At 40.0% G+C, this 15912-nt stretch overlaps 1 protein-coding gene across 6 annotated transcripts in view; it reads left to right on the top strand.

Annotated features, from left to right (window-relative positions):
- Positions 1 to 6844, top strand: part of KCTD16 (potassium channel tetramerization domain containing 16) — a 272548-nt gene extending 265704 nt beyond the window's left edge. For 2 of the 6 annotated variants that reach the window (XM_025852239.2, XM_073905516.1), the window contains one exon: positions 4780 to 6844. In XM_025852239.2, coding sequence (XP_025708024.1) covers positions 4780 to 5234 — 455 coding nt within the window. In that variant the 3' untranslated portion in view covers positions 5235 to 6844. Of the gene's footprint in view, positions 1 to 1666; positions 1751 to 3570; positions 3825 to 4779 lie in introns of those variants that run through there. The other 4 variants (XR_012382098.1, XR_003204481.2, XR_012382100.1 and 1 more) reach the window with 4 other exon arrangements.
- The last annotated feature ends 9068 nt before the right edge of the window (positions 6845 to 15912 follow it).

The raw sequence follows: 15912 nt of genomic DNA, 5'->3' as shown, positions 1-15912 counted from the left end.
AAATGTCCATGAGTGGAAAAGGAAACAAGAAAGGATGATTATCAAGCTGGAAAATGTACTTTCTCAGAAGCTTGCACAGCCTGCCTATTCCCAGTCTCTACTATGAAATATCTTCTCCAAGGTTAGCAGAATTATAAAAACATCAATTTGGCCATTATTGACTTTTCAACTGGGATACCAAGAAAGTCTTTCAGCAGCCTCAATAAATTAAATCTGGCCACCTAGCTCCCAGACTGGCAGGCTCCTACATCATTGACAGAGAAGATAGGGGAAAGCAGTTTTCCCAGCTGTTGCTGTAAATGATGTGCATTGTGTTCACAACCATTAGCAGGTGGAGAATTTGAGTGTGGGTAGATTGCAGAGCTGCCTCTTTTAAAAATGCATAAGCACTTTGTGAGTTTGCTAAGTCATGTTTCACTCAGCTCGGTTTGAATTTTTCATAGGGGAGAAGTATTCTGTAGTCTTTCCTCTTTTATTCCTTCTTTATCAGTACGGACTTCTGCAGTTGGGGCTATAGCCGAAAGGGGCCACGTACAATCATACAGCTTGCCTGATTGGTCCTCAGTTTTTCAAAGTTGTAAAATGTTGGAAGATTTGAACTTTAAGGACTTAGGGCGATTGAGGGTCCTGCTCCTCCCCTCTTTAATCCAAAATACAGATTACTCCTGGCTCTGGGTTTAAATTATTTTACGCGTCTTCAAGCAAATTATTATTTCAGAAGACTCATCCATTTGTGAAATTGTGAGCACTGTACATTAAAGGAAACTTCTTTCCAAAACTATCCCCTGATCACATACTATATGCCAGACACTGCACGTGCTTGTAGTTACTCTCCACTCCCACAGAAAATCCAGATGTTACTAAATGTCATTATACATTTTCTTGATGAGTCCAGTGTCAGCGTCAGTGTCCTTCCTCACCTGATGTTCCAGCCGGACCTGAGAATTGGTTGTAGAGCATATTGGGGGAAACATACCAAATCCTATCTAACAGGCTCCTCCTTTGTGTTGTTTATGTAGCTTAGTGCCTGGCTTTTAGTAGAGCAAATAGGTATGAATGAATGGAACACTTAGTGGGCGCTTCAAACCATGAAACACCTTTACATTAATTGTCTCGTTTCATTTATCTAAAACCTCTGTGAGGGAGATACTATTATTAGCATTACTTTTTAGATGAGAAAATTAAGGCTCAGAGAGGTGAAGTAATTTATCCAAACTGACAAATCGTGGGGCCTGACTCTGGAGTCCACAATCTGTGCTGCTACATTATGATCTTGATACAATTCAACACATGTGTTTGGCTCATTCGTTCATTCAGCAGTTAATCAAACCTGTGTTATGTGCCAGGCACCAAAAATAATATAATATCCAACAAATTAAGCAATGGTTTATTTAAAAATAAAGTAGAGCTATTGTGCTTTTTGACCACAAGCCTGTTAATAAACCCCTCAAAAGACAGTAGATTTTTTTGCCTTTTTAATATCAATCAATCAGACTTTTCTTGGGATGAAATGGTTTTCTTCCCATATCTGGCTAATCAGTTGTAACCTATCTTCACTTCAAACGGAGAGAATTATTCCAGCCTGTATTGAAACCTCAGCTGATTGGAAGCAAAAGCATATTATAGTTTGAAGTACCAAGGTATTTATGAGATCATAATTTGCTATAATTGGGGGGATTCTAGAATACCTTGAGTTACAGAATTGACCCTTCACAGCTCCCTCCACATCTGCCGGGACTGGTGAGCACATGTCAGTGGGGCTGCAAGGGCAAACGGGTCCACTGTCCACACACATTTCTTCTCAGCTGTGGTTTAAAACCTCTGCTCTGGTTAAGTTCTTGGGAAGGGGGTAATGAGACAGATAGTGTTTCCCAAAAAGAAACAGAGTGGTTACCTTCTCACATTTGACTGTTTTTAAATTTCATGATGACTTCACACAGGACCTCCAGCTGCATTCATACCATCTTTTCCTTGATTTCAACCTAATATATGGACTTCAGAAGCCTTCTTTTGAATTGTCTTGCCGAAAATGTTAAAACATTAAAATGTTCTCATAAAATATTGAAACATGTGGTAGTATAACAGGCTCCACTAAAATTAAGTTGTTCAATTTCCCTTTAATAGCGATCGCTCCTACACTAAGTAGAAAGTAATATTTCTATTTGCCTGGAAGCTGGAGGATCCCAGCTGACATTTAAATCCATGATCATCCTAGCAGTTCAGGGAAAATAGCTATACCCGCTCTGGGTTCTTGGCTTGGACATGCGGTGGAGGGTTGTGTGCAGTTTTCCACATAAACATGTAGGGCTCCCTCCCATGATGGTGTTTGTGTTGTTAAATTGCCTTTTAGAAAAGCCTTACGTTTCCCTCCAGGTCCACTGCATGAAATGACTTTACTGCGGGGAAGGTAACTCTTAGGGAGAAAAACACAGACTTGCATTTCTACTGGTTCAGCAGGGTTTATGGGCAAAACAGTTCATCATCTTGTTTTAAGATAACGGGCAGGCATATCTCAGCACATAGTTCTTCTTCTCCTTTGTGTCTGTCTCCTCTTCCCGCTCCTTTTTTTTAAGGCTTAGGTCAATTTCTGATCTTTTCTCATAAAGGATCAAACTAGATCAGGTCGGGTTGCTATGATTACCTTGTTTTGACCCAACGCATTGGAGCCATTTCTCCATCGAGTCCTATTAGTCTAGGGATGGCTGGCTTTGGAGAGGTAGAGGCAGATTCTGCCTTCGGAAGGAGAAAAATGATACCCTCATAATCTGGGCTGGCAGACAAAACATTTCCTATTGCTGATATTTTCAGTCAGCAGCTGGTACATATTGAGCAGTGTCCCTGTTGCATGGAAGATATTTATTGGTAACAGCCTGGGATAAGTAGTACATTATTGCTGTGGTGATTCCTTTTGGCTAATTGGATTGTTGCATTTCATTTAATGGGTATATAAATAAAATGATTACTCAGTCACATTTTAAAAAGTGGTTTGAAAGAGTGGGTATACTTTAGAGATAATTTTGGAGTTGCAGTTTACAAGGGACTTTTTTTTACTCCCTCTGGAAAATATATAAGTTTCCATAAATATTTAAATCACTTAGGTCTGTAGATGACAGGCCTTTTACAAGAAGACAGGACATGACTTTCCTATTAGTTTCCATTCTAGGCTTCCTCTACTTTGACCATATTAGAGGTGGCAGTCAAGTGGGATCTTATTATAATGTGATTCATTATTTATGAGAGTAAGATATAGCACAAATCAAAACTGGGTCTCCTTTTAAACATATAAAGATACTACATTATCCTTGTCCTCAATATTAGCATCATAAAGGGGATTCATTTCCTTTATTTTTTATGGCTTAAGTGCAATGAACTATATGAAGGAGCCTAGCATATAATGTATGATGAGTAAATAGTACCAAGTTCATGACCTAAGAAGACTGAATGTTCAGAGGGTAGAAGGCTGGGAGAAGTGACTTATGTTTAGGAACTTGCTTTGTGCCATAATTGTGGATTTTCTAGTTCAGGGAGCCACCAACTGTGTATCTGAAAAATGGGTCTGTCTCCAAATAGCTGAATGCAGTGCTGTGAATCAAAACTGAGGGGAATAGGGAGAGAGGAACTCACACTGGCTTAAATATAATATAGTGGATCATGTAACTTCAAAGTCCACTGACAGTAACCAGCTTCAGATGTGGCTGAATCCAGGAACTTAAAAACTACTAGGAGGGTAGAGCCTTTTATTGAGTTTCTACACCAAACTCCGAGCTACTTGCTGGAATGACAACAATGGGCACTTTCACTGTGCCCACTTCAGGGAGTTTGTGGTGAGTAGCTGAGATGAATAATGTAAAAAAGAATGAGAACAAAATGTGATTTGTGCAATATTAGAGACACTTACAAAACAAAACCGTAATTCAGGGAGGAAAATGGTAAATATTTCTGAGGAGAGGTAAACAGACACTTCAGAGAGAAGTTAAACCTTGAACATTGTTTTTTTTAAAGAAAAGCAGGAACTTTACAGTCAGACATGTTGAAAAAAACAAATGGTTAATTGTTTTGGTTGTGGCATTTGGGAAATCTGCATTCAAATCCCAGCTCTGCCACTTACAAAATGTGCAAACTAAGGCAAGTTTCTTAAATTCCCAGGGTCTTAGTTTCCTTGTATGGAATCTAGGAGTGGAGCTACTCATAGAATTACCATGAGGCTCCCATGAGATGATGAGTACACAGAGCTTACTGTACTGGGGGCTGGCACAGAGTAAGCCCTCCCTGACTCTTGTAGACTGCCGTTGTTGTACCAGACTGCAATAACGTGGAGCTTTGGATCCGGGTTTAACACCAGCCATGGTAAAATCAAGTAGCATTTATTGAGAGTTTACTGTGCGCTACGTACTGCATTAAGAATTTCACTTGGTTTATCTAAACCCTCCCTACAACTCTAGGGAGTAGGCAAGTGATTATCCTTATCTCCCAGGGGAGGAAACAGAAACTTTGAGGATGTAAGGGGACTGCCAAGGTGACAAGGTTGGTGAATGGTGTAGCTAAGTAGCTGACTGCAATGCCCGTGGACTGAAGCACAGCATGCGGTTAGAACTTCCTCCCTTCAGTGCACTTGGCTTTTAGGCACTCATATTGCAGCCCATCCTGTGTCCCACCCCAGTTCTTGTAAAGACATGGCTGTGGACACTGTGCGTGTGTGCGTGCGTGTTCAGGTGCTGTGCTGCTCTTCCGGGCTGAGCTGGCTGGCATTAACCTCTCGGGTGCTGTGCTTGCTTGCAGGTGAGCCTTCGAGGTGGTCACCCTCCCACTGCGACTGCTGCTGCAAGAACGCCGCAGGTGACAAAGACGGGGAGAGCGGCACGTCTTGCAACGACCTCTCCACGTCCAGCTGCGACAGCCAGTCTGAGGCCAGCTCTCCCCAGGAGACGGTCATCTGTGGGCCCGTGACACGCCAGACCAACATCCAGACTCTGGACCGTCCCATCAAGAAGGGCCCCGTGCAGCTGGTCCAACAGTCCGAGATGCGGCGGAAAAGCGATCTGCTCCGGACTCTGACTTCAGGCTCCAGGGAGTCGAACATGAGCAGCAAAAAAAAAGCTGTTAAGGAAAAGCTCTCAATTGAGGAAGAGCTGGAGAAATGCATCCAGGATTTCCTAAAGATCAAAATCCCAGACCGGTTCCCAGAGAGAAAACATCCTTGGCAATCTGAACTTTTACGGAAGTATCATCTATAGGGGAGGGCCGGGGGTGGGAGAAGGAACGAGTCATGTCGCCATTTGGAAATAAAGCTCCTAACGAAATTCACATGTGAAAAGGAAAGCAACTAACAATAGGTTTGTTAGAACACAGTAGCCCATTGATATACTACTGCCTATTTACCTAGTTCACCTTAACATTTAAATCCACAGGGTAGATTTCTTTCCAGATGTGGAATGATAAGAAAATCTCTTTTTGGTTCCTTGTTTGTTTGTTTGTTAACTGGATACCACAGGCTGAGTATCTTATGTATAATGAGAACCGGCTACAGAAGAGTAGCTGAGAGGCTTTGGGAGTCCTTTATCCCAAACGGGGTTTTTCTCTCATCTTCTACCTCCCTCCTCTGAATGAGAATGTGGTAGAAAGAGATCTGGCCCAATGGCATATGTCTGGGTTTTTAAAATTTTCCTTTTCCCTTTTGTTCATGGGGCAAGGAGGGAAATGGCAGATTTATATGACTTTTCACTCAAATCTATTATGTGCCAGTTTATATTGAGGCCGTATGCATGAGTATTTGTGCGACGCAAGCACAACGATGTCTGTACATACACACAGTGCACATGTCCCCTGGGCCTGGGCATCCTAAAGGGAACACACCTGCTCCCAACAGCACTCTCTTCGACTAATTGAGGCACAGATGAGCCTCTGCTCCTTTCTTAAAACCCTTCTGGGAAGATTTCCCAGCCTCTCTTGGCAACACTTTCCAACATCGAGTAACCCTGGTCATCAACAAATTGTCTTCCTTATTTTGAAATTAACACCCTCAGGCTCCATTTTACAGTTTTGCTCTTTCTCTGCACTAGGAGAGGGTGAGAAGAGCCTCCTAAAACATTCTTTGTATTAAAGAAACAAACATTCGTTGCCACAAAAATTATGACTCAGTGACCCCACACTCAGCCTTCTCTACCCTGAGCTGAGTTACCTTCCTTCTCTCAATATTTTCAGAGTACTTACTGCCCATGTTTTAATGGTGTGGCCTTTTCATGTGACCCACATTCGGTTCTCGGCGTTCCTGTGTACTTGAATAAGGGTCCGGCCTTTTGTTTGTTTCTTTAAGAGAGAATTGTATTCCACACACCGCCTAATAATTTCTCATAACTTTTTAAAACTACAGGGCTACATTGTTACTTTCTTGTAGCCAGTTTTGTCTGTGGGATTCTGGGATTTGGCTGTGCCTGTTCTATGATTTGGCTGTCATTTCCCTGATGTCTATGACCAGCCCAACTAGATAACTAAAGCTTCAGAATTAAGGTTTTGGCTTTCTAAACAATCTTTCTTGAATACATCTTTGACCTATACAGACACAGCCAAAAAGAAAGTGTTAATAGCCATCTACCCGTATGACTCTGTATTCTATTAGTGTACCAATAGCTCCTTCATAGGCTCGTGGTAAATGAAGATTAAAAGACCAGTTTTTAATTTCAGCATTCCCCATGCATTTCAGTGGGAACTTAAAAAATAATTTGTCAATCATTATTTGTGTGCCAAGCACTCCTAATTTTTTTTTATTGTGTGTGTATGTGTGTATGTATCTATGTATCAACAGATAATAAAGGCAACTGGATGATGTCTGTAGGAGGGAAAATAATGACCAATTGCTTCCTCTTGAAATATTTTGTTGATGCACATTTATTATGTAGGAGGTTCTCTCTTGATTGCTCTTATTAGTGACCATTAGTACATGGGTATCTTCCTGAATTTTTGTAATCTTGCCCTCACATCTGGGCAAAAGACTCAGCCAATGTTTTCTTATCCTGAGGCTCAAATGGAATTTAGAGTTCGACTGGAGTGAAAAAGAAAGTTGGGGAGTTGAGTTGTCAAGAGAATTATCATTTATGAATTCAAGTGGTGTTCTTTCATGGATTAATATATTAGCAGGTGTTTGTTCTTAACTACAGCATAGTTTTGTAAAGCCCTACCAATATGCCTTCTTTCCTTTCAATGTTTCTTAATTCAACATCATCCTATTAATAGAGGATCCTGCAAAGAATCACAGAATTTAATGGGTCAAGAAGAAGTTGAAGACAGATAAGATATCTTCAAACTCACTTAGGTCAGATGATGCTTGTGGCCCTACTGGAGTCTGGCCTCTACATAAAATGGCCAAGTTCCAATTTCCTTAAATTTCAGACCTAACTCTAGTGGTATGAAGATAGAAATACACTAGTAAGAACTAAAGAAGGAGGAAGATGTCAGTCAACCCACTACTTCCACTGCCTGCTTTAAACAGGAAACTGAACACTGCAAAGACAATGTTCATGGCATACTTTTTCTGTCCCTTGACCTGTCATGAATTTTTTTCTGCTTAGGTATTCCTTATACCCCTAGTGAACAAAGCTAGTGGTAGGAAATCTGGTTGAAACAATAATAACATTTTTAATCTGGACCATCTCTAGACGGACACCCACCCAAATATTCCAAATACCTAAGACAGGAGCAAGGTGTTTATTTGTGTGGGTATTGGTAGAGAGATGAATATAGACTTAGTCAGTAAAAAGCCCTCAGGAGGCACAAAGTCAATGGAAACCTTCAGTCCTAGTTTGAGTGAAGTTATCAAGTGAAGTGTAGGTGGCTTGCCACATTGGAAATGATTTCTGGTTAAGTGAATTAGAGGATTAAATGCTCTATTGATCCCAATTCATACCTGTTTCCCTGAGCTTAAAAGTTTTAAGAACTTTTAGTTCATTTCCAGAAAGAACAATATATGTGGTTCGCTTCTTGAATATAGGTTATGATGAGGGTCGTAATTTGCTGGTACGAAGAAACTAGTAACATCAGACGGATCAAATGAATGAGGAATCATAGGTGTAGAACCCTAACTTAGGTTGCCTCCTGGGAAATCCTGCAATGCTAAAATCCAGTGACATTGGGGAGGTCACTCTTGACAGGTATGTGGATCTCCTGGAGTCAGGAATATATTTATCAAGTCCTCCGACGCACTGTCAAAAACAGAATGTTCAGCAGGAAAAGGGGAAGACAGGAAAGTAAAACTGTGAGATCACTGTGTTGGTGTGCTCTCCCTCCCCCCATAAGAAAAAACTGCACTGAGTTTGTGGTCATAAAACAGCCAAGTGAAGTGGCCTCCGCAATATGCAGTGGTGTTACCCTTTGTGATTGCAGGCAGTTGTCTTACTGGAAATGCATGCATGGCAAATTAAAATAAAAGGGGAACAATGCACAAATCATATGTTCCCTTCGCCCTTTACTCCCCCATAGCTACATCTACCCCGACCTGATTCACTTTAGGGATACACATTTCGTAAAAGAAAACAAATGGAATTTTTCACTTTTGAGGTGCCCCTGTTTGATTCAGAGGCAGCTTCATTCCTAGGTGCATCTGCCTGCTCTTCATGGTGGGTCCTCTTCGTTGTCAACTCCTTGTGGTTCTGGGTTACTTTCGCTTCTCTGGCCTATAGATTCCCCTCTGATTGTCCTTTGTCTCTGCCAAGCAAAACATGCTCCAGTGATAAAAGGAAGAGGCATATATGGTGGTTTGCAAAATTACTTGACACCAACTCCCATAATGGGAGCCAAACTTTGGTTCTCAGACATTTTCCTTTGTTACAGTTTTAAGCTTCCAACTTTGTATTTACCATAATGATTTAACCCAGAGTGCTTGAGTGCTGGTACTTTCTGCCAGTAGATATCATGTTGTGGAATCTAACTAACCTTGGTCTTCCTAGATGATCTTTGCTAGAATTAATGAGTCTTTCTGTGGACTTTTAGGAAGAATTCTTTGTCACCTCCACTTGACGCAGCAATTTTCATAGGAAAAATGCAAGTTATTTTTTTCCCCTGGTGACTCTGTGGCAGATAAATGTTTTTGCCAATTTGCATGCTGGGTTATAGGTTTAGCGTGGGCCATTTCTCTCTTTAATGTCTTGGTATCATTGGCATCTTGCAATCTTGATGACCCACTGTTCCAATTTATTTATTTTCGTTTATATTGTCAAAATAACACACTAGAGAAGGAATCAGAGTGAGTATTCTGTATTCTGAGTTAAAGTGGAGTTAGATGTCATTTGTGCAGGAGTGTACAATGATTAATATCTGCAGAGAAATTAGACCAAATGAAACCTGCTGGAATGGGTTTGATTTATATTGCCTTCATCTCTCTGGTTTTAGATGAAATGGTTACTGCTCTCCACCCCGGCTGAAAGAAAAGAGTCTTAAACTTTAATAATCACCACGCTGTGATGCAACCACGGAGCTTATATGTTTGAAATGTCTGTATTTCTCATCTTGCGACCTAACATTAGAAGGGAGATTTCTTTTTGTAGTGACCTCCATTGCAAACGTTTTAGCAGTGTTGTTCAATACTCAGCCTTCACAAAAATCATTTGTAGCACTTGTAAAAAATGCAGCTCCCTTTACCCTAGCCCCAGAGAGTCATTCAGAAACTTCAAGCAGGGCCAAGGAATCTGCATTTTGGTCCAGCTTCTCTCACGATTTTGATGAGATGGTCTGTGGACCTTCGTTTAAGAAATCCTGCTGTTGAGGAGTTGACTGTGCAAAGGTCCACATTTTCTCCCTTCCTTTCACTTTCTTTCCACTACAAAGAAGTCAGAGTTTGCATTATTCACCAAGAGGAAAGGCCCAAAGAAGAGCATCCCAGGACCAGGGCAAAGTAGGTTCCATGATTCCTCTGCCCTTTCATCTGCCTGTCAACCACCTTTCCATTCTGTGTGTATTTGTACGTTCGGATTTTGTTTTGTTTTTTGCCAAACTGAAAGCCTGCATCAATATAGTTTTATCTCTGGGTACTCTGGGTAGATGGGAGCACATCTCTCAGTGAGATACATCCTTATGATACCCATCAAGGAAGGAAAACAAATGAACTTTCCCAAGGAGAGTTGTTCATTTCCAGGCCTTGTGCAGTGTGAGTCAGAGGAATTTGAGAATGATCCATAACTTGGTGGTGGTGTGTGTGGCCCCAAAGGTGGTTCCATTAACTGCACATACGGACACCACCAAAATGAATATGGAATGATTAGTGAATTTAGCTGTATTTCACCAATAAAATCCTGAGTCATTGAATTGCTAAATTTGTCCAATCTGATTCATGCAGGATTACGAAACTCTCAGATAGTTGAGGATGCTGAACTCCAACATTAACTAAAAACTGCAAGCAAAACCCATGAGGGAAAATAAATACAAAATAAAGAAAGAAATAGTGAATTCAAAATAGTGGTCATATTTCATATGCAGTGACAAGAAGGAGATGAAGTTCTATAATTTTCCACTCTGACCAGAAAGGAAGGCCATACTCAGATTATTCAGATAGAAATAATTCTGGAGAGTTTCAACAATCCAGTTGGTTCTATCCTTATAACAGAATAACGGGGCGGATATCAAATTCCCACATGATAAGAGAAATAGAGAATGAGTGGCTTAAATATACACTTGTGGTGATCCTCAGTGAATATTTAAGTAAAGACGACTGTCACAGGAAAGTGAAGAATGGCTAATGAAACTAATAAACTTGAATTGCTAATTAAGATTTTTCGGCCAAGATTCTTAAAAAATATTAAATTTGATTTAGCTTGCTTTCCTCCTCTACTTCCCAAGTGGGATCCCTTTTCTGCCTCAGCTTCCTAACCTTTAAAAAAATGGTCCTCTTGTTTGTGAACAAACTGTGTTGTTTGTTGGGTAAAGAATTTTTAGTTCCTAGACTGTAATCCTTGCTTTATTTAGGGAATCTACTTTGAAAAAGCTAAAGAAAAATGTGCCCTGGTCCTGCAACTCTCAAGGGGTTTGTCCTGGCCTGAGGGGTGGTGATTTTCTTGTTAATCAGCCTCCTAAAAGCACTTACATGCCAACTGGAGGATTTAGTGTCTCCTGTTTCCAGCAACCTGTTCCATCTTGTCAGTTTATTCTTAGAATTGACCTTTAGCTAATTTACCTGCATTTGCACAATAAAAATCAGCATCCCTTCAGACTCTCTCTGCTGCTGGTGGTTGGCTCCATCCATCACAAATGGAAGTAGGATTGGTGCACAAGAAAGTAGTGGAGAAAGTTTGCTTTATACTTGCACCTCTGTGTGAGTGGATGTAAGTGTGTAGGCACACTTGTGCCATTTTTAGGTCAATGTCGAGTCAGTGGCTAATGCCCATGGTAACACTATGTGAATGTGTGGAAAAAGTCTTTGGTTACAAAGTTTCACAGCTTTTAATTCAGCTCAACAGTTTGTCTTTACTATGGGTGTCAGTGCTTGAAAAGGTGGAGTGAAGCCAGTCTCCTGATGTGAAATTCAAGCGTTACAGATTTCTGGGTACAAATCAAACCCATTTTTATTCATATAGTCACCAGTGACAGTGACACTCAAAACAAAAATTGAAAAGGAAAGGAAAGAAAAAGAATACATGAAAGCTAAAATACACATAGAATTCCCGCTAGCGGTTTTTCTCAATTGCAGCCAGTGGTCAGTGGTTTATTCTTGTATGTGAGAGACAGAACCAATTTCAGGAAACACTCTTTGATTTGTATGGGTTTTGTGTATTTAAGACAGTGGCTCTCATTCAGGAGTGATTTTTGTGCCCTGGGGGACTTTTGGCAATGCCTGGAGACATTTCTGATTGTCATGACTTCAGAGGTGCTAACTGGCATCCAGTGGGTAAAGACCAGAGATGTTGCTAAACATCCCGGAATGCACAAAACAGCCCCTATGACAGTTATCCAGCCCAAAGTGTCAATAGCGCTGAGGTTGAAAAACCCTGAGTTAAGGGTTGGCTCTAATTTTCCAAAGCATTCTTACCATGTAGAGAAAGGACATCTGGGTCCTTTCCTGGATAGGATGAAATAGCACAATAATAATTAGTAGCACCTTAAATCAGTACAGGGTTTATTTGAGATTAGATACAGTTATCCCTTTTACAGATGTGAATGCTGAGATTTAGAGAGAGAAATAGGTCCTGTTTCCCAGGGTTTCAGTAGTGATGGGGCAGGTATGTGGCCTGGGTTTCTGTCTTCTATGTCAGTCGCTTTCTGCCTCAGAAAAATGATACTTCGATGAAGTCATCAACCTTATAACAACTCAACGTGTTGTGTGGAAAGTGCTTTGGGAGCATTTCCAGTTCATGTGACCTGATTAGGGACGTTTTTCAAGCTGAGCAACAGTAGATAACCGGTGCTCTTAGAAATGAAACAGGAAAAAGGGAGGAAAGTGCCGAGACTAGGCCAATGATTTCATCCTCTTGAACTGATCATTGTGTACTTTGTTTCTTTAGGTTGAAAATCCCCTCACTAAAGACGCCTAGATCTTGGAAAATATTGTCACTCACACAGGTGGTCCCTATGTCCTTATTTTCAAAGATGTGACAAGTCTAAGCATAAACCCTGACTACTGAGCCGCCTTATTTCATTTGTATGTACTGACTTCATTAGGACACGAAACATGTGGTTGTCTTAAATATTTGACATTTTTCTTTTAACTTACCATACCAACATCCCAGTGATGGAATCAAGGTCAGAACATTCTGTCCTCATTTCATACAAGAGAAACTGCAACTCAGAGACTTTTAGTCCTTCATTCATTTGTTCATGCATTCATTTGACGGGTATTTGTTGAGTGCCTACCATTTACAGGTCACTGTCGTGAGCATTATAATCTAGGGAATCAAATTTGTGATACAGAACTTGAATTCAGATTACCCAAATCCTAGACTAACATTATTTTTGTATGTAATTCTGATCCACATTCTAGATTTCTAATTTAAATATGTTATAAATAATGTATATTAAGAAATGTGTGCACATAACAAATATGTGCCAGAAACTCTAATAAGTGGTTTACATGCCTTATCTCACTCAATCCTGTAACAACCCAGTGGAGTAGGCCCCGTTACTGTCCTCTTTCTACAGAAGTCAGTGAGACTCAGAAAGGTAAAGTAACACATTAACTTGACAGCGGCAGAGCCAGATTTTTCATCTGGGTTTATTGGACTCCAAGTCTGATGGCTCAACCACCTCATTAAATAATGTCTTATCTCTGTTCTCTAGATTTCACCTGTTTCTGGTTTCTTCTACTCTAACCAAAAGGTAGCCAGGAGAAATCCAGCCTGACACCCTTCCAGAAAGTTACTAGCTATTTTATAAATTGCGAATTCCGTTAGACATGCATTTCCCTAGTAGATAAAGGAAAGACACGTCTGGAGGAGTAGTTTTGCCTACTACACACTGTACTTCATGACACAAGCCCTATCAAGGGGCAGTAATGTTAGAGAACAAGTATCTGGTGAATGCTGATACCCTATGTGTATCAGGATTCATACCCAACATGGCGAGAGAGATTCCAGGCTAGGACAGTGGCACCTAATGCCTGCTCGCTGTGCTGTTTAGAGGTTACCAAGGCAAATTTCACGAGAGGTAGAATAGGTGTCTTGGCGTGCATGTGTGTGTACGTGTATGTATGTACTATTTTCACCTTTTGGCCTTTTGAACAATATCGGTGTTTGTTCAAGACAGGTCAGAAATCCAAACATGATTGGCTGTCCCCAGCATCCCATCATTACTGTTCTAAGTTGAAAAAAAGAGAGGCAGCTACAGAAAAGAAACTGCACTGAGATATGTGTGTGCATGTATGAAGAATATATGCACATATGTGTGTTGTGTGTTTATATATAAATTTCATGTATATATGTATATATGTGTGTACATCTATCTAAATGTATATATATATATCTATACATATGTATACACACATAAACAAATCTCATAGTTTGAAACTGGGATTTTGAGCTGGAGGGGTTATTATTATTATTTATAATGGGTTTTGTAGATAGTTTAATATAGTTCTGTTTTCCAAAATTCTCTCCCACTATGAGTGTATATATTTATGGTACAGAAAATATGATTAGAATACCTTGGTTTAACATCTATGGATACAAAACCAAACAAAAGTGCATTTAAGGAAAAGCCAAACTTGTAAAAACTGGCTTTCTTATTTCAACCATTTGTTGGAATTTCGAACTATGTGTTTTCAAACATGATCATTCCAAAAGAAAAGGAAAGAAAAGAAAAAAAAGCTAAAAGAACAAAAAACAAAACAAAAACAAAAAATGCACCAAATGAATATGATGGTGTTTAAGAAGAGGAGAATAAGAAAATGTAGGTCTGTGAGAGCACAAATTCAGTGGTTATTACGCTAATGGTACTTCACCTACTATTGGTTGGTTTATTCTTTCCTACTGATTTCACTTCATCACTCATGGGGGTTCCTGTGGCCCTACACAATTTGTAGGTGAAGCTAATTATCTGTTTAATTATTTTAAAGCTATAGTAAATAATTTATAATATGCACATTGTAAATATATACTAAAGCTTAAGGGCACGTTTTAATAATAACCAAACACTTTCTAGGCTCCTGCAAATAACCCTGTAAGCCTGTTCATACAGACACCAAAATAGCTGCTCAAAGAAGGAACAAAATACAGTTAAATGAAAACAATACTGCTTACATTTTGGCATCCTATAGGCATAATGGCCAAATGACTACAATTGGGGTACTCTAAAGAATATGGTAAGGTATATTTTCGTTCATAACCATGTGCTTTGCATATTTTGGAGAATGTGAAACTTGTTTTTAGTCAACCTATGCAAACAGAGCTTCCCTGGTGCTCCTTGGGATCAGTTTGTATGCACACAAATCCACACCCTCAGAAGCAGTCTGACTCTGAGCCCAGGGACAGGCTACTTGTCCAAGCACAGATTCCTTCTCCCAGGGACTTGTCAGGTTTGCTCATACAATCAGAAGCGTTTGCAAAATAATTGAGTATGGTCATTTATTTATTTTTTTTTCCATAGGCTCCCTGCAGATGTGGTCTTAAAAGCATATGACAGAAAATCAATTTTGTAGCAACTAGATGCTTTAATTAGGTTTAAGAACACTTGAAGAAGAATTGGTTTGTTTTTCCCAAAAATTCTGGAGCAGAGGGGGAAGTTTTACTTCATCCTTGGCTTCGAGTTCCCTATCACTTTCTCTCATTTATTTATTTTTTAATTCCAAAGGAGAATGTTGAATCAGAAGAATTTTGCTTAAAATATTCTGATTAGTGTCTAAAAGGACAGACTAATGTATTTTTGTAAATCATGAGGGGTGGAGAAATGGGGGTGCCAAAACCCCTGATTATCCTGTTTCTGTTCTAAGGAAGTGGATTCATGAACTCCTGGAGTGGTATCCTTCTTAAAACACATAGAAACACAAACCTAGGAGACTTGCATTATGAGAGTCCTATTGAAAGTTCTAATGGGATCTGCTGTAAATGAGTCACCATTTAGATTAGTGATGGAGTCCAGCTTGCTTCCCTTTGAGGAACTTACTCTAGAATCAAGAATCTTTGTGTTGGCTGAAGGAATTGAACTCATGATCTCATTTGAATTCCTGCCCCCCCTCATCTTTCGGAACCAGCAGAGCACTGGGTTGAGCCTAACAAATAAAATAATTTGTCCAAATTAAATGGGCATGTTTAAATATTATCAGCACCACCCTCAACACTTATACAAATAAAGACCCTGTTCGTGAGGTTACCTGGAGATCTCCAAACACAGTTTGCCAGGGATTATCAAGCTCCTCTAACATTCATGGCTGATGTTTTGAATGTGTTTGTCAACATAGACAGAGGAGTCCGAATTTTGCTGGTACTAACATCAAGTGGTGAT

This window comes from Callorhinus ursinus, unplaced genomic scaffold (genome assembly GCF_003265705.2).
Source record: "Callorhinus ursinus isolate GAN/ISIS: 27379988/994484 unplaced genomic scaffold, GSC_fseal_2.0 scaffold23, whole genome shotgun sequence".
Classification (NCBI taxonomy): Eukaryota; Metazoa; Chordata; class Mammalia; order Carnivora; family Otariidae; genus Callorhinus; species Callorhinus ursinus.
Note: the sequence above shows the minus strand (reverse complement) of the source record. Positions and strands in the feature narration are given on the sequence as shown.